Source organism: Ricinus communis, chromosome 4 (assembly GCF_019578655.1).
Source record: "Ricinus communis isolate WT05 ecotype wild-type chromosome 4, ASM1957865v1, whole genome shotgun sequence".
Lineage (NCBI taxonomy): Eukaryota > Viridiplantae > Streptophyta > Magnoliopsida > Malpighiales > Euphorbiaceae > Ricinus > Ricinus communis.
Window position 1 is genome coordinate 26,877,262 of NC_063259.1, and position 18,614 is coordinate 26,895,875.

Genomic DNA, 18,614 nt, shown 5'->3' on the forward strand with positions numbered 1-18,614 from the left:
TCCTTTGCATTGCCTCTCTCTCTCTTCTTCTCTCCTCTCTGTTTATAGCTAGTTTTTCCTTGTTACGATGACTTCTTGATAGTTTCCCATTATGGTATGTTTTAGTTCATGTGCATTAACTAGCATCTACAAGTTTAATTTATCTAGTTTCCATGATCTTTCTTTTTTCCTTTTTTTTTCTTTTCCAACATAAGATCTTTGCCTGAAAAAGGGATTGGTTTTTACAAGCATATATACACTCTTGTATGTATAGGGGGTGCGTGTTTGCATGTGTGCATTAAGGATCATTTTAATAAGATCAAAGTCTGTATAAAGTGTTTTAATGTGCAAAAAACTTCCATCCGCATGTGACTCATGGTGAACAAGGCGGCCATATATTTGCACAAACTGACTGATTAAAGGAGCATGTATACATGTACTTTTTGCAGTTTTCTAACAAGATCGTTGTGATTTCTTTACATCAACCTTGTTAGATTTGCGTACATTTTCTTTATCAAAATCGTGTATTATGTTTTGTTCTTTTTCTTTTGATCCATAATGAGTACCTTAGATCTTGCCTCTTGATTGCTTATTCCTGCAAGAATGGAATCTGTTTTTGAGTTTAAGAATGGAGATCTATATTAATGCCAGAGCTGTTTCCCCAGCTACAAAGGTCACTTTTAACTTGTTAGAACAAGAATCTTGGAAAGAAAAAAAAAAAAGGCCAAACAGTTCTATAGTTTCTAAGTTATTACATAAATTAATATTCCTCAATAAAATTTCTTAAAATGAATAACAATTGTTGAGACAGGCCTTTTAACAAGAAGATATTGGACTCATACAAAGGGTTCTCGATTAGTGTTTGTATGTCAGGTTGAGGCCGAATTTTGTTGCCCAACATTTAATGGAATTAATGAATTTAGGTGCATATTATTGCATCACTTCTTAAAAAGCCAAAGAAATGATGGGCAGTCATAATACCCCACCAATTCCTGCATTCCATTCTCATTCTGCCAGTTTGCCCAGAAATGGACTGCAAATTAGTAATTGGCATGAGAGAAAAAAACAGAGTTGTTCTCAGCTTTACAGTTGATGATTAAAAGGGTCTCTCCCATCATTTCCCGGGACATTTCATATCTGGACTGCTTCTATAACCCCCACTTTTCTTTTTCTATTCCTTTTTTCTCTGAGATGATATTGATATCTCTCTGGACTATATTTTTTTCTTTTTCCATAGTTGGTAATTATCTAAGTAACCATATATTCAGTCACTTTATTAGAATAAAACGAGGGTATAGATTTAACTCGACATTTCTGTAAATTTAATAATGGATGATGAAATGTAGTTTTAGTTGTCAATGCCAAGTTTATTTTACAAGACATTTACAGTTGATTTTTTTTTTCTTTTTCTCGAACTGATGAAGCTTAATTAGAAGGAAAGGTTCACTCTGAATTATAATTTGTAAACATGGGGAAAAAATAGAACAATAGCAAGATTAGATACTTAGAATGTACCCAAAAGAAATTACTCATAAATATAATAACACTTTAATTTTTTTTAATTCATAAAAAATTTGAAAAAGAAAAAAGAAGAAAAAGTAATTTCATTTTGCAACCAAATAACTTAAACAGAACTCAAGTGGCATGGGCTGGCTATAACATGACACCTCTTAAACCCCTGGGCCCTGGCCTACTAAGCGCGGCCCATACAAAACTGCGTTATTTTCACTCTACTACAAACAACTACATAAATTATGCCTTATTCTACCGTATGTCCAATCAATCCTTTCTAAATAACTGTATTAATCATGCTTAATATTAATATGCACATCAACTGAAGAATGCACGGTGTTAAAATGCATATAATAGAGGATTGCTAACAGCGTCTATTTATTTAAGAAATTAATATGCTTGAAATTAAAAAATATAATGGGTAGCTTGATGTGTGATTATGTGTAAGGGTAGATAAGGTTAATCTCCAATAAATTAAAAAGTCTTTGTACACTTAAGAAATGGATTCATTGTTTCTTTCTTAATGATTGTACCTTGCTATTTATACAAGAGGTTGGTCTTTGGCTTTATTATCTATATATAAGAGAACTATGTTTAATTTTTAAGATTATAGTTCTAAAAATAATAATATCAATTATATTTATATATTAATTAGTAAAATTAATTAATAAATAATTTTTATATTATTATATTTATAAAATTTTATAATTTAAAAAATTAAATATATTTAAAAATAGTTAAATTATAATTATTCTTTAAAATTTTATGAATTAATATTAAATTTTAAATTTTTTATTAAATTACATTTAGTAAATAAATTTAATAATTAAAATAATAATAGCGATCGTCCAACGCATGAGTAAATGATTAATTTATTTAATAATAAATCAATAATTAATATGGCTAACAGAAATTTTATGAGAAATATTTAATAAAATATAAATATAAATATATCTATACGTGATTGAAAAGTAATTAAATAATAATGTGAATGAAGCTTAAATACTCTTACACCCTTTCAAATAAATTTTGAGCCCATGAATACAGTGTGTACCTTTGACTCTTTAAGGAAAGATTGAATAACATTTTTGCATGTGATATTGCAAAAGAATTTTAAATAGAATCATTCTATCTACTGTTGCATTGGTTAATTTATTTATTATTATTAGTTATCTAATTCTAAAACCAATCAATACAAATATTAGAAAATGTCACTAATGACCAAGTCTAACTAAAAAATTTAACAGTCTATATTGCAGTATGAAGCCTTAGAGCAGAGCAACATCTACAGAAAGAAAGAAACAAGAAAAGAAAGAAAGAAAGAATTGTACAAACTAAAACGCCTTTAAAGTGGGAAAGAAGATTATCTCCTTAAGCCATTGTATTTCTTACTGATTCTGTATCTTTGAGATGGAAAATGCAAGTTCTTGAAATTTCCTTGTCTTGTGAAGTAACCATTGCCATGGAATTTACTTTCCAATATTCACCATTCCTTCTCTTCTCTTCTTTGTATACCCATTTCTCTTCCTCTCTTCTTTGTTCAATTCCACCACCATTATCCAAGCTCGATATCGACACTCTTCTTCTCCAGTTGCACCAGATTCTTACCATCATGTAAAGCATCACTAAGCAAATTAATGTGGAAGTAAAGACAATGGCCACTATAATACCCACAACAGCAGTACTGGAAAGGCTCTTTCTTTCTTGACCCCTTGATTCCGAGCATGATTCTAATGGTGGGCCACATAGCTTGCCATTACCCACGAAAGAACTAAGTGGGAATCCGGAAAAGGTTGAAGGAAGCTGGCCTTGCAGATCATTATTTGACAGGTTTAGCATGTGGAGGCTTGTCAGCTTTGCTAGTGAAAAAGGTATTTCTCCTCGAAAGTGATTGAAAGACAAGTTTAACCTTTCCAGTTTCATTAGATTTCCAAGAGAAGATGGAATTTCACCAGAAAGAGAATTCTTACTGAGATCCAAGATCACTTGTAACTCAGTCAGCCTTCCCACCTCAGGCGGTATAGAACCTGTCAAGAAGTTCTCAGAAAGCCTGAGTTCAAAGAGCTTTCTGCACTCCTGAATTGTCCCAGGAATCGAGCCGGAAAGATTGTTTCCTTGCAGATTTAAGACGTTGAGAGAAGTGAGATTTCCTATCTCCTCAGGAATCCTTCCTGAGAGATTGTTGCTATGAAGAGAAAGCTTTAGTAATTTTGAGCAGTTTCCAAGCTGTGCAGGTATCTCTCCATGGAAGTTATTGGATGAGAAATCTAGCTCCCCAAGTTCTTCTAGGCTCCCTAACCAAGAGGGCATAATGCCTGTCAATTGGTTATTACCAAGAAGGAAATGTTCAAGTTTCCTACAATTTGAAAGTTGAGGTACCACATCTCCCGTGAGATTGTTGAATGATAAATCGAGAAATCTGAGCTCGGTCAGTTTACCAAACTCACTAGAAATATTGCCAGTAAGATGATTATATGCAAGGCGGAGACGGCTTAAATTTCTTGACATGGCTAGTCTTGCAGGAATGGGGCCAGAGAAACTATTGTTGGTTAAGTCTAAGGCAGTCAGAGAATTTGAACCCAAGAGAGGAGAAATGCTTCCACTAAACCTATTGTGTGAAAAATTGATAATTTGCAGGTTTTTAAGAAGGGAGAGAGATGGAGGAAGAGGACCTTCAAAGGAGTTATTGTAAAGAGTAACTTTATACAATTCTGAGAGGAATCTGAATGTTGGTGGCAATGTACCAGAGAACTTGTTATCTGCCAAGGCAATTATCTGAAGTCTTCTGCAATAGCCCAAACTTGGCGGGATTGGACCTGACAAATCATTCTGCCTCAATTGAAGGATAATCAGATTCTTAAGCTTCCCAATAGTTGGTGGAATTGACCCAGTGAAATGGTTTCCAAAGAAATCAACTTCTGTTAAGCTTGTGCAATTTGTTAACTCTCTTGGTATTGCTCCAGAAAACTGGTTATCATAGAGATAGATAGTACTTAACCTCTGCAACTTGCCGATTTCTGGTGGAAGTTTCCCCATGATAATATTGTCAAACAGGTAAAGAGTGACCAAGTTACTCATATTGCCAATTTCAGGAGGTAACTTTCCGCGAAAACTGTTATTGTTAAGCTTAAGATCTGTGAGATTCTCTAGTTTGTCAATGCCTGATGGCAGCTTTCCTTCAAAGTTGTTATCGGAGAGGTCTAGTTGTTGGAGAGAGGAGCAGTTTAACAGCCCTAAAGGGAACTTGCCTGACATATTGTTTTGATTGAGGAAAAGTTGCTGCAAATTTGAATTTCTGAAACAGAAGTTGCTTGGAATGCTGCCTGTGAACTCATTGTAAGACAGAACCAAAGTTTCAAGATTCTTTAGTTGGGTATTAAAAAGGCTGATTGGTCCTGAGAGATTATTTACTGACAAGTCCAGCTTTTCAAGTTGAACCAATTGATTAAGCTCCAGGGGAATCTGGCCACTCAATTTATTTCCGAGCAAATTTAAGTACTTCAAGCTGGAGAGCTGACCTAACTCAACAGGAATCGAACCAGAAAGGCTGTTATTGGCCAAATTCAGTATTTGCAGTGCTCTAAGCTTCCCTATTGAAGCAGGGATATCTCCTTCAAGCCTGTTGTTTGATGCAGAAAAATATTGAAGCTCTTCGCAGCCATGAATCTCTTCTGGTACGAGGCCTGTGAGGCTATTCTTCTGCAAGTCAAGAGACAACAGATGCTTCAAGTTACCAATCTGAACTGGAATGCGTCCATTAAATTGGCAAAAAGCAACTGCCAAAACTCTCAACTCAGTCAAGTTGCCAATACTTGGTGTAATTTCACCAAATAACATGTTATCTCCCAGTCTTAGAACTTGCAATTTCTTCAAAGAGTACAAGTCTTCGGGGATCCTACCAGATATATAATTTGAATACAGAAGCAGTATCCTCAAATTATGAAGCTTTCCAAGCTCTGGAGGAATCAAACCAGTGAGGAAATTTGAAGATAAGTCAAGTGTTACAAGTGAAGAAAGATGCGAAAGCTCATGTGAAATGGAGCCTGAAAGTCCTGAGCTAGATAGATTCAATCCCACAACGTGAGTTTGATCGAGTGAACATGTAACTCTATTCCAGGTACACACACGAGCTCCGGAAGACCAGCTTTCAAGAACTCCTAAAGGATCAACCAGTTCTGATTTGATTCTCAGAAGCCAATATAAGTCTGTTGAATTGTCTCCACCAATAACAGCAGAAACACCAAGAACAGGAAAAACTATTGCCAAAAACAGCATCAAATGAGACATTTGAATGCTACCCATTTCAAGCTGCATCACAAAGATGAGAATATCATATACTGCTTTTGACAGATCAGTTTCTGTTGCTCAGGTCCATATTGAAAGACAAGAGCAAAAACAAGGAAGAGAAGAGAAGCTCAAGTTGAATAGAATCAAATTAGACAAGGAAAGAATCAGAAAGATAGAATGAGGAATTAGAGGAGGGAATTTGGATGAAAGATACTCAAAAGGGTTTAAACTTCTGAGATGATGAAAGCTTTGAAGTTTATATAGTGCTGCACTTCAAGAAGGCATGCCTAATCATTCAAAGTTACCAATAATGCTTTTAACGGTAGTTAAGCTTTTTGACGAAAGCATGGAATTTTAAATTTTCACACTTTCTTAGCTCTTGATAAAATGCTACATTTTTTGTTTCTTCTCTCTTATTTTCCACTCAAGTCAATCATGAAAGGGTGAGTAGTACCATGAATAGTAGCTTGTGAAATGGGGAAATGAGTGCAGATAAGATAAGAGTGATACTGATAGGTATTTTCTGTATGGAGAACACAATGTTTTGGGGAGAAATCCACTAGCGCCTACAAAAAAATAGTGGGGTATCTCTAGTCATTTTATGGTTTCCATGTCATTTTGCAAGAATACATAAGAATTATTCCAAAAGATTATATACAACTTTGACTTTATAAGAGATACAGCTATTATACTTGAAAACAAATAATTTCAGGATTAGTAATAAGTCACTTGTATGATTAATTAGGTTCCATATAAGTCATAGATGAAAAATCTAAACTCCTTATGGGAGGCTAATTTAGCAGTAATAATTTGAACTTGAGTTCATGATGGTTTTCCTGAAATGCAATCCTAAAGTAGTGTTCATATTCTCAACTTTTTCCTATGCTCATGTGTGGGGGGTGGGTGAATAAGTGCAATGAATCCAAAAAATATTCCAGATTTTCGGTGCTAAATTATGTCCTTCGTTGAATTGTGTGTACAAACGATTCCAAATATTAAACCTATTCTTCCTTTACCTAAAATCACCTAATACCCAATTGAATACCAGAAGAAAACAGAAGAGCTAAACCACCACGGTCAAGTTTACAGTAGAAACAAGGTTTTAAGTGATATTCAAACCTAGAAAAGAACCAGGACCATGTTCAATAACTCCTTCATGGGTCCATTTAAACCTTATTATAATAAAAGATGAAGAGAATTTCCCCCACAAAAAGGATTCTTCTTAAAAAAAACCCAAACATATAAGGACAAGAAAGTGCAATACTTCACATTTGTCAGGAAATTTTTTGCATAGCTTTCAGTTTTGATTTTCCATCTTTCAACTTTGTTTAGCTCCTCAAGATCTAAGGAGAGACAACCAGAATATCACTGAAATCCCAACAGGATCTGTCCCATCAAAATTTTCTAGGCATGGAAACAAAGTACTTATCCACATGGACCATTTTGCTAGCCAAGTGCTTAAACACTTGCCTTTTGCTTTTGGGAAGAAGCAAGTAATGGCCAAGTGTGACATATTTACCTTTTGCCTTCCACCTTTCTATCTCTCTACACATACAATAAATTAGATATCAAGTCGAAAACATTCTCATAGGATGCAATATCTACTTGCTCAAGATATGTCTGGACTTTGCACCATACGCAATTAAATTTAATTTTCCACCAACAAGAAGAAAAGTCACACCAGAAAGACGTTTTCTAAGACAGAACAAATAGATTAACCTCCAATTATACAAAACAAATCAAACTTGCACGGTAAACAGATATATCCTTGCAAGAGAACTTTCCAAACCTTACCTAATCATAGAATTTTTCTAAACTAATGTCTTGCTAGAAAGAATAAGAAGGTTTTCCATGAAATATAGGGGCAGTTGTGTTTTAACATATCACATAATTGTGAGACAAATTGAGGGGAACACGGGATACAGCCAAAGGAGAGGTTAACATTATTGAAGAATGGAATGAAGATGATAATACAGCAACAGCATAGTTTTTTTATATGGAAAAAAAGGCAGGTCTCCGAATATCCCATACATTCTCAGCAATTATCGAAGCTTCCATCGAAAGGAAAATTACTTGGAAAAACAATTTCAATGGCCCAAGTAAATAAAATAGCCATTTATGGTGGATGTGCTGAATCAGCTCTAAATAAAAGCCAGGGTAAGCTAGTGATCTTTAAGAACACAAAAGCAGACTCCATATAATATCTGAATCTTCTGTTGCTGGCTTTTGCCTTGGTTAAAACATGAAGCTGTCAAACTAAATACTAATAAGTAATGTTCTTTTTTATGGCATTGGCAGGTCAACAACTTGAGTAATTGGAAAGTAATAACCAGCTACGCAAAGACATAATGAATGGCAAACGGAAGTCATATCTCAAGTACAGAACCATAATTAGCTGGAAACTAGACAGTTTAAAGAATCAACAGCTAGAAAACCTATGACAAGGTTGGTGAGGATAATAACATGCTAGGCAACCTTTGCAAAATAAGGTTGTGGATTTAATCCAAAACCTTCAGCACAAGCTAAGATTCTTAGCGAAAGCACAAAAGAAATGGTAAAAAATATCTTCTATGTTAAGAAATTTCAGTAATTTTGTTCAGTTAACATATGAGGAGCACAGATCCTTAATCTTAGTAATCCACCTACATCTTAACCAGCCTAGATGAATTCTGAAATAAGTTTCAGAAATATAAACTATCTTTGAAAGAAAAAGTATCAATATACAGGTAAACTATGGCTGATGACAGAAACTAAAAGCTGTCTAGCATTCTGAATGTAGAATAGCTTAAATTGCATAGCTGAATAATGTTATCCTACATTTAGCATCTTCATTAATCCAGCCAGAACCTTTTGACATGCCTCGTACAAGTTCTTGATGTCGCTTGGTTTCATATTCCCCACTAAGCAGAAGCATATCTTTTAGGATTCAGACCTTTAACATTTATATTACCAGAATCAAGAGCGAACTCTACAACGATTGATGTGAACTTTATCGAACTTAAACTAATATAATGCATTACTATGCAGTGCTGGCAGCAGATGGGAAAAACTTCATGAGGAAGCTGGACAGTGACCAAATGCAGATTACACCAAGGAATTGGAGGACATTCAGAAGTGTACCCAGGGAACTGCTTATCTCTAAGTTGTGAGAGGTCATTTCAGCTCCTTTCACTGTGAATGACAGGGCTGTGACCAGTTGCGCTGCTCTATTCAGTTGGTGCAATCTATATACCTGTTAATCACAGAGGATCTCATATTTAGAGGCAAAATTATGTTAAATAATACAGTTAAAACCAAAATCGGAACTCCAAGAAATAATTGGTCAGAAATAAGTTTAAACAGTCCTCGAACCCATACTTGGAAGATTATTGGAATGATAGGCCATGCAGGTGATTTTCGATATTTTGCATACTGCTCAAATGCAAATTGTACAACAATACCCACAAGGTATGGAGCAAGGGTAGCAGAAGCTGCAGGGCCAGTCCAAGGCCATACGAAGCCCATTGTCACCAATGGAATTATAAGACTTAGTACAAGGGCAGCAACAGAAGAAATTCGCTGTCCCAACTGGGGAGCCAGGTTTGTGCCACCATTTGCAGCAGACTCTGCTTCCATGGGCCTCCTTAATTGGTCTATTAGCAACAGAAACACCGCAACACCGCTGTAGAAAAGAGCTTCCGTAAAGAACAAAATGAGGAAATCTGCAAATAGGGGAACAAAAGACGGTTAACAGAAGGAAATACAATTATCCTGCAATAAAAGCAGAACAGAAGCAAAAAGTTTGCTGGACCAGCACAAGAACATAAAGTTCTGATACATGAGGAACAATTTTAACTATATATTAGAGCCAACAATTCCAAAAACCTCCAAGACACTATGCTGTCTATGACCATGGTTCCTCTTCCACTCTATGTTGTAAGAAACTAGTGTCAGTTCTTAAAACTACAAATTAACCTTCAATCAAAATGATAGGTCAGACCAGGATTCCCATGCCTGAGCTGGGGAAATTCAGGCCTAACCCTCTAATTAAACTTCAGTCAAGTTAGCTAAACAAAGTATGCATATAAAAGATAGGTTATCCAATCGTCATGCAAGCCTGGCCAGGCTGTAAGGAAAATGCATTTCCATTCCAGACCAGTTTGTTTGCGGGTCTAGATAGGGCCAGGCTAGTCAGGTTCCCTAGTGCATGAAGAATAGTTTCAACCTTCATCCATGTTCTTGTTAAAAAGTGTCCGTTTCTACATGTTCAATCACCATAATGCTGCTTATTATCTTTGAAGCCTTCAACTTTAACAAATTATCCTTCAAATCCAAAAACCTATACTTGAACACTCAACAATAGTAAGATTAAAGCCGGAAATATCCTAGTTCCACTCAACAAAGATATTGCTTAAGAGTATCATCAACTTTCACTAGCAATTTTTATAACTAACCTTTGCAGCATGCTCAAGAAAATTCATCAAACTTTTTATATTTGTCCTCATTTAAAACCATAAATTGTATAGCATGAAGGATTTGTATCCAAAATCATTTAAATGTCATTCAACTAGGTGAAGTACAACAACTAAAATTAGTAAACCAACCAGTCAAGCCCTTCTGCCAAACAATGTTGTTATGTATCATTTCTTCTATTCATGCATCATTCATTCTATTCACACACTTGTTTAGAACTCTCTATTGTAAATTCCGAACCTCGTCAAAAGAAATTAGAATCAGAGAAGATAGAGAGAGGGAGGGAGAGAGATCCAAAGAAAGTCAGTCACCTGTCAGCAAAGAGTCCTCAAAAACTGTGGAGAGTATTCTCCGAAGATAAAGTGAGGGGAAAATGAATGAGGCTACAAGGACAGAAGGACCTGCAAACCATAATAGGCTGCTCTGGTTCTTTTGCACATTAGTTTTGCTGACATCATCCTCCATTTTATAAGGGCGATTATAAAATGAAACTAAACCTGGTTTTCCATCAGTTCCCTGTAAATGATTAAAGAAACTGCTTGTAGGAGCCAGATTTTCAGCAGTAGAATTATGATCTTCTGGTTCCAATTCATCTGATTGAAGCTCACTATCCTGTGCCTGATCTTGAGATGCCGCATGGGAAACATATTGTCTTGTGGGGTTTCTGTTCAGTTTTAGCAGGCCGCCTATGAAGTAGCACGAGTTGACTACTCATGATAGCAGAATAATAATATTAGAAACTTTTCAAAGCAATCATGTTACCAAAGTTTATAAGTCTTGGCCTCTTAGATATATAGAGTAGCAAAGAGAGTATTACTCCTAATACCTTGACAGCATAAGCCAATATGGTCAACTACAGTCTAGAGGCTCCAAAACTATTACAATTAGTAGTAACAGCAAAATCCTTTGAATGCACTTTATACATAGTGCTAAATTATAACTTAGATCAGGAATTCAGAGATTTGATAACTAATCAACCAATCCCAAAACTTACCTTTAGCATTTCTAAGCTTCTGAGCATCATAATGCAGTTCGACATACGGTCTTTCGGACAAGCTCAGCTGAAAATTTTAAGAAAACAAAGAAAAGAAAAGGAGTAACAAATGTTAGAAAATTTCCAGAAATATTATCTAGAAGATGACATTCTAAGATAATTCTAGAGTGAATGAGCACGAAGAGTGAAGTCAATTCCTTTGTCAAGTAAAGGTACCTTATTGAGCCACAATCATCCAATGGGCTGCACTACACAAGTTTTGTGCAGCTAATAGTTCTCTTACATTGGTAATTACAGACGCGAGAGTTCTTATCATCTAAAGACATCATAATACTTATTCTTGTGCTAATCCATTTGAAATGCACTACGTAAGCTAAATGTATTATCCTATTTTTTCATCCAAATTAATTGGATATCGCCAGTCACAAAAGCAGCTAATGCATAAACTAAATACAAATTCACCAGCTAGCCAAAAGTAAAGCCTTTTAGCCCCCCCAAAAAAAAAAATGTCTAGAATACCTGGGAGCTTCTTTTTGGCTTACGAGGTGAAGAAAGTGATGTGGCCACACACGAAACTGAAGAGAGACTGAGTTTAGTAGCCATATAAATTCACCTGTCTAGCTGGTTCTCTATATTTCTAACCAAAGGTATTAACTTTAACAGCAGAGTCTACTTCAGACTTAGCCAGTGCATATTGACTGATTTTAAAGCAAACCCATTTGAATTGAAAAGAATTTATAAATACCCAAATGAGAATTTCGCAGAAGAACAGATGAAAAGGTGGGAAATTTGAGGAGTTCGGAGATTTTGAGGTGTCGGGTTTTGCTTTTGGAGTTGCTGAAGGAGTACTATGCAAGGAGAATCAGAGAGAGAGCGGCTTTCATTTGTTTGTATTATTTGGGCTTAAACCAGGTGAATACCCATTAATATGGGCCTTTCACTCTTAACCAATGGCTTGCAGATGTGATTTTTACTTTCTTTCTAAAACTGCAAATTCCTTTCTTCTGTTCACTAGCTCTTTCGAGTGAGGGACATATAATTTGAGGAATATGATGCGTACTAAGATGTATCGCTGTTGAAACATGCGAAGGGAGTGAGATATTAAAACGCCTTTTGCATGAAAACATAGTTCTGTACTACAAGAATGTTCAACTGTATGTTAGCCCAGTTGTTCTCTATTACTTGGAAGAATCCCACATGGAAATGACCTCCACTTTATCCAGAAGTGGAGGTTTAAGACAAACCATATGTAAAGAACACAACCAATCTGCTTTTTTGTTAGATCAGGATTTCGTGTTCAACATCAATAAACAAAAAAAACAAGTTTACTCGTGAAAGACAGTTCAGAGAATCTTGGCGTGCATGTCTATATATATATATATATATATTAGGTCGACCAAACGTGTCAAAATACAAATGCCCATTAATAACTCAAATAAGAGTTGAAACACTTCCATGGCTTTATGGAACCTCAAAGAACATGATACAAAAAGAAACAAGATGATAGGAATCTTGTGCAGGAATGCCCTACAAAATTACAGAATCTGAAAAATCTGATTTCTGTCGTGATCCTTGACTTGCCTGAATACATGAGAAGACCCCCAATTCTAAAATGGGGTTTGCCAGCTCTATTTCAAAAATCTCAACCTCCTGAAACGTTTTCCAAAGTAACCTAACTTCAACACTTTGGCTTCACCTATAATTTTAATGTCACCAATTTAAATCAGATTAGCCCTCTTTAAAAATCTGATCGTCCTGCAATAGTAGGGCCATATGGACTCCACATAATCGAAGTACTTGTCCAAGAGCCATTCTTCAAATTCCTTCAACTTTTTCCTTGATAACTCTTTATAGTCTAAGTTCTTAATGTTTATCACTGGTTGGACTACACGAGCATGTACATCTTCCTTGAGCCTCCCCCGAGTTATGTAGCTAGAGGCCACTAAATAGTACGTAGGTAAGTTCTTTACCAGTTTGACCGTCTGCCTAAAGCTGAAGACATAAAGTGCCCACAATACGCGGAGCATCTTGATGTAGAGTGCAACAATCAGTGGCCCCAAAATCCACAGAGGAGTCAACTCTTTTGACACTTCGACCCCATAAACCACATTGACTGCCAGGTACAAAGGGATGCTGTAAATACAACAAAGCAATTAGAAGCAGTGAAAATTTTGTGTAATAAATAACAGGTCAAGAGCTGTTCCGTGTCAACTAAAATAAGTAAATCATTTAGAAGAATAATGATGGAATAACATTAATATTATTAATAGTAATAAGCTTGCACACATAGCAGTGCAAGCCATGAAGCTCAGTTGATGATCAAAATACACTGCCAGTTCTACTAGTTACACAACTTAACGACTTATAGTAGAAGATTTGGCAGAGTTATAAACCCTTTATCTCTAAAGCCCTTTTTGAAGTCATTCTTTTCCTTAGTACCAGTGATGATTCCAACCAATTGCCAACTCTCTCTCTTCTTTCTTTTCTCTTTTGCGCCATGAGGGAACGAATACCATTGCCTTATAGATCAATGAGATTGGATAATAAGTCATGACATGCTTGCACTAATTTTCACCTAAGTCTTTTAGTTTATTGCAAGAAATACAGAGAGATATAGGCATAGCAGAGCGAAATGCACTTACAAAACCATTAAGGGTATCTTTATTGTTGTATCCAGTCCCAGAAAGTGAGACCAAACTGTCTTTAGAATCTCGCCACTTTCCTTTGTTTGAGCAGCAGTCTGAGTTTGTTCTGATCCTTCACTTGAAGGAATTCCTTCCCCCAAAATTTCATCTGCTACTTGATTTGGCGACTGTGTGCGCAGCATGTTCAACCATTTCTTGAATAATTTATGAATAGCAGGAGATCCATTAAATCCCTCGTTTGCTTCAGAGGTATAGGAAACTGGAACACTGTGTACCTTTGGGGACTCCATTATGGTCTCCCCACTTTCCTTTTGTGCATAAGAAAGCTTAACAGATTTATGGGAAATTTTAGACCCATTTGCCCTGTTTCGTGATTCATCATTTTGTGCAGTACCTTTAAAGGCTGAAATTTTAAAAAATTTTGTTCTGGGTCCATGAACACAAGCCCCTACACTGTTGAAATAATTTAACTTAATTAGTGTGTTTATCACTCATAAGATGAAGAGAGAATGGATTTAAAGGAAATGCATATACCAATAGCAGAGTTTCCATGATAAAATAGCATTAGATAAGGGAAAAGATAATACTTCATACATCAGAAAAGCTCCTTGACATCATGTATATAATTCTTAGACCGGATTATCCCCAATAATCCTAAACCTAAGCCATATGGATAGGCGAAAAACAAATAACTGATTACAAACCAAATGATTTATCAAGCATCCTTACCTTAAACGGAGATTACGCTTAACTGAGATACGCCTATCTATTCTTCCAAACATGTGGAGCGTAGATACATGTTGCTTCAATTTGAACCCTTTGGTCCATGAGAATGGCCTCAATGGAAATGTTGTATAAGAACCCTGTATAGACGAAAGCAAAATCTCCATTCAGATACTTGATATGTGAAGCTACAAAATTGTGAAATTATCTTCTACTACTTGAGAATCCAACACTGTAGTAATGAAATGTAGTGCTAAACCCATGAGTTTGAGAATCAATGTCTGCATAATAACATAACTGCCCAAATAAAGTTAATATGGGTGGACGTGGCCGATTACATAAAACATAGGTCTACTTGCAAAGATTTTAAAGCCTAAAACTGGCTACCTGGTAATGAATAGCAATCAATGACTCACTGATATTTTCTCGCAAGTATACTTGGACAAACTCGGATTAGAAGAAAAATATGTCAAATTATATTCCTCAGAAATTAACAAATAGATAACTCCTGAAGTAAAACCAGTATAATTTGTATGTCAGTGAGGCATCAACTTCACCAATTTCAGAGACTCAGCAAGAAAAGATAAATGATGTATAGGTTTTACCATAGTTTATGCAATTCAAATAAGTATTGTTCTAAAAGAACAAAGGGGACTTGTGAATGATTCATTCAACTACCATAAACCAATTATGGACAGGTATGCGGTCTCCGAAAAACAAAAAGAGACTGCATTAACACAAAAGACTCTTTAATGGCCACCCATGGAAAAATGAAAATATGATTTCTATTGTACTTCCAGTAGGTTCCTATACATGCAGACTCAATGACATTGACATATGATAGAACAATTTGCTGCAAAGGAAATAGGGCTTCATTGAATTGAGACGATTGACTAAAACAAAATTACATTTAGGACAAACCTTTATTAGAATTTGCATTTCAACCAACACCAAGAAACATAAACAAATCGGGAAACTTTGTTAATTACCTGCATTTGATGGGTCACCAACGCCATTTTCTGCACTTTAAGCACCTATTCATCTACTCAAGAGGACCTAGTTTGACAAAAAGCTAAATTATAAGGATAGGCACACAATCAAAAACATGAGGTTTGACCCAAAAATAAACAGAAACCAAGTTTACCCTGACAAGAAGCTAGAAAATCCAATTATGTCTGTTTTTCATATAAGCTTCAAATTCAAGAACAACATAGTAACAGCACTCAAGTTGACTTGCAATATTAGGGCAAAAACACAAAATATAATCTCTATATCAGCTTAATTAAGCTAAAATCTTCCTCTTTTTTGAAAAACCAAGAGAATATCGTAATTAGACAAACCCATAAAGTAAAAAACCCTAACAAAAAGCTTTCACAAGCAAAGATACAAACTTTGTAGGTTAAATTGAAGAATTAAAGCTGCTAAGCTAACAAATAAGAAAAAAGAAAAGATAAAACTTTTGGCACTAACCTGTGCACTTGAATTCATGAGCTATCCAAAAGCACAATCCCTTTAGATAATGCTTACAAACAAGAAATAAAGAAAAAGATAAAAAACTTTGTTGTGTCTGTTATCTATAAAATTGAATTCAGATAAACAAAACGGATAGAAACAGAAATATATAGAGAGAATAAAAGAAAATTATTGGAAGAGAAAGAAAACTCTTTTGGTTGGCGAATTATTTTGGGTTTATTGAAAACATAACTTTTTGCATTATTAATTGGGTTTTATTTTTCAACAGCGGACGACAATTTCACAATTGAAAAGAAATTTAAAATTAAAAGTCTTTTAATTTTTTTAGTTTAATTCTTTTTAAGAAAAAAAGATGGTGCCTTTATAGGAAAAAACTGGCTTTGGAGAAAAAGGCCCCTATCCAAAAGAAATGGGCCTGATCTAATTGAGTCCATTTAATTTGTGGGGTCAAAAAATACTTTTTCTACAGAATGTGAAAGACTTCATTCGGTGACCAAGTGACATTTACTACAAGATTGGATAAATCTTTCGACAAAGATCAAAAACTATAGAAGATTAATAAAATATGATTTATATGTCAATTAGTCAATGGTTTTTGTATGGTACTCTGTTGAAAAAGAAAATGTCTTCTTCCACCATCTATTCATAAGAATTTATCATTTTAATCCTAAAAAAAAAAAAAATTATATATAAAAATATTATTAAAATTAGCGAACTCAAATAATTATTTATAAATCACAATAAATAAATAAAAAAGGGGTTGATGGTCATCACAAGGCTAAAAATGTAATTATTTTATTAAGAAAAATTTTACTATTAGACTCAGTTGATCACTTCATTTATAGACTAAACAATTGTATGGTGATATGTGTGATTTTATTTATTCATTATTGTATTTTCATTGGTTGAATTTTAATTATAAGTTGTTAATAGTAATAAATAACCAACCAATTGAAATACAGTAATTAATAAATAACATCACATAATAAATAAAAAAATAAATGAAGCCACGTGTTAATATTTAATTGATTTAGTCTATATTTGACGTGATAAACTAAGTTTATTTAAAAAAATTTTTATTAAATATTTATAAGAACTAATTACATTAATTATCTTTAATTAAATTAGAGAAGTGAAATTCATAATTTAACTAGAAAGCAAAGTTCTTTAAAGAAAAAACAATAAAGCAAAGAAAAGATAAATAAGAAATTCGTTAGTCTAGTGAAATCTTTTTTTAACAGCAATGGGATGACAACACCAAGTTTAATGCATTACATTAATCATCTCATTCGTTCAATAAAATATTAATTTATTTTTGAATCATAACTTTAGGGTTAGAGGTTAGGTAAATCGGATCATCCACCAATGTTTTTGAAACAGGTTAATTAGTTAAGGCCGGTTACATCACAAATATTCAAATTGGTTAGTCATATCATGAAATAAAATATTGCTAGATTGAAACTAAGAAGTAACAATTTTTAATTAAATAAATAAATAAAACAATATTAATATAAAATATTAAAAAGGTGAAAGTAAAATAAATGTTTCATCTTTGTATTAAATGAGTTTTTATTTTTATAACAAATATTTTTATGAATGATATAATTCTTATTGTGCAGCATACTGACTATACAATGAGTTCCACGTAAATTGAAACAGAAAAGTGTTAAAAAAACAGAATAACCAATGTTGTAGTAATTAAGAATAGTTCAGAAAATCAAACCGAACTTAATTATGATCTCATAAACATTAATTACACCCAACTAAAAATTTCAAAATCATGGCATTTGGACACTACATTGTAAACTTCTCTACATTTATATCCCATACAAGTACATCTAATTGCTTGTATACATTCAGAATTTCTTTTATGTGGTTAAGAATTTGCGACTGTTGCACGAGAATAAGTGCATTTTTCAAGTATCTATGGAAAATAAAAGTTTTGGGGCCGTGATCATTATCCAGCAATCATCTTTTTACTGAACTGAACCACCATGGGAAAAAGCTTTGGAGTTTTGGCATGGCATGACCCAAAAAGAACAAAATAAAAAGCTGATAAAACTGGTTAGTGGTTACATAAGTGAAAGAAAAAGGCATTATTTCATCCATAAAACGAAAGAAAAGAAGAAAAAGAAAAGGAGAGCAATCATTCCAATCCCCCCTGTGGGAATAGATTTGGGTTGATGTTTTTGAGAATCTTCAACTACTCGAGAGATATCTTTACACATAATTTAGATTCCCTCAACACTGCAGAGATATAATAGTGCAGCAATGACAACCAGTTGGTCTCAACAATTATAATGAATCAAAGATTCGAAATTCAAGACACTAATAAAACCTCAAGAATCAGAAATTCAAAGAAAAAGAAAGCTGGTAGTATTTAATAATATAAAATCAAGATCTAATATTGATTTATTCAACAACCTAATAATTGGACTGGACCCCAACCTGAAGCACTGTCCAGTTGCCACCTTTAAAACAAACCCAATAGAATTACCCAAATATTAGCCCAGTAATTCATTATTACTTTATATTAAAATACTTGTCTA

At 34.2% G+C, this 18,614-nt stretch overlaps 3 protein-coding genes across 3 annotated transcripts; all 3 read right to left on the reverse strand.

The window, feature by feature from the left end:
- Positions 1 to 2,719: 2,719 nt before the first annotated feature.
- On the reverse strand, positions 2,720 to 6,379 carry LOC8288976 (LRR receptor-like serine/threonine-protein kinase GSO1). Its single transcript, XM_002511323.4, has one exon. The coding sequence runs from the start codon at positions 5,803 to 5,805 to the stop codon at positions 2,863 to 2,865; it is 2,943 nt and encodes a 980-aa protein (XP_002511369.3). The 5' UTR covers positions 5,806 to 6,379; the 3' UTR covers positions 2,720 to 2,862.
- A 1,951-nt stretch (positions 6,380 to 8,330) lies between these two features.
- LOC8288975 lies at positions 8,331 to 12,247 on the reverse strand. The gene is made up of 5 exons (XM_002511322.4): positions 11,744 to 12,247; positions 11,225 to 11,291; positions 10,542 to 10,937; positions 9,136 to 9,479; positions 8,331 to 9,010 (listed from the first exon to the last, which is right to left on the reverse strand). The coding sequence occupies exons 1-5, from the start codon at positions 11,825 to 11,827 to the stop codon at positions 8,798 to 8,800; spliced, it is 1,104 nt and encodes a 367-aa protein (XP_002511368.1). The 5' UTR covers positions 11,828 to 12,247; the 3' UTR covers positions 8,331 to 8,797.
- Positions 12,248 to 12,627: 380 nt separating this feature from the next.
- LOC8288974 lies at positions 12,628 to 16,347 on the reverse strand. Its single transcript, XM_002511321.4, has 5 exons — positions 16,063 to 16,347; positions 15,582 to 15,648; positions 14,599 to 14,732; positions 13,867 to 14,322; positions 12,628 to 13,357 (listed from the first exon to the last, which is right to left on the reverse strand). Exons 2-5 carry the CDS (start codon positions 15,606 to 15,608, stop codon positions 12,943 to 12,945), a joined length of 1,032 nt encoding a protein of 343 aa, XP_002511367.2. The 5' UTR covers positions 15,609 to 15,648; positions 16,063 to 16,347; the 3' UTR covers positions 12,628 to 12,942.
- Between the last annotated feature and the right edge of the window lie 2,267 nt (positions 16,348 to 18,614).

Coding starts and splice junctions, on each gene's coding strand:
- LOC8288976 (XM_002511323.4), bottom strand. CDS start 5,805: ATGCAGCTTGAAATGGGTAGCATTCAAATGTCTCATTTGATGCTGTTT.
- LOC8288974 (XM_002511321.4), bottom strand. CDS start 15,608: ATGGCGTTGGTGACCCATCAAATGCAG. Junction 14,733..15,581: donor TGGTGACCCATCAAATGCAG/GTAATTAACAAA, acceptor TCGTCTATACAG/GGTTCTTATACAACATTTCC. Junction 14,323..14,598: donor AAGCGTAATCTCCGTTTAAG/GTAAGGATGCTT, acceptor TTATTTCAACAG/TGTAGGGGCTTGTGTTCATG.
- LOC8288975 (XM_002511322.4), bottom strand. CDS start 11,827: ATGGCTACTAAACTCAGTCTCTCTTCAGTTTCGTGTGTGGCCACATCA. Junction 9,480..10,541: donor TGAGGACTCTTTGCTGACAG/GTGACTGACTTT, acceptor CCCTATTTGCAG/ATTTCCTCATTTTGTTCTTT. Junction 9,011..9,135: donor TCATTCCAATAATCTTCCAA/GTATGGGTTCGA, acceptor TGTGATTAACAG/GTATATAGATTGCACCAACT.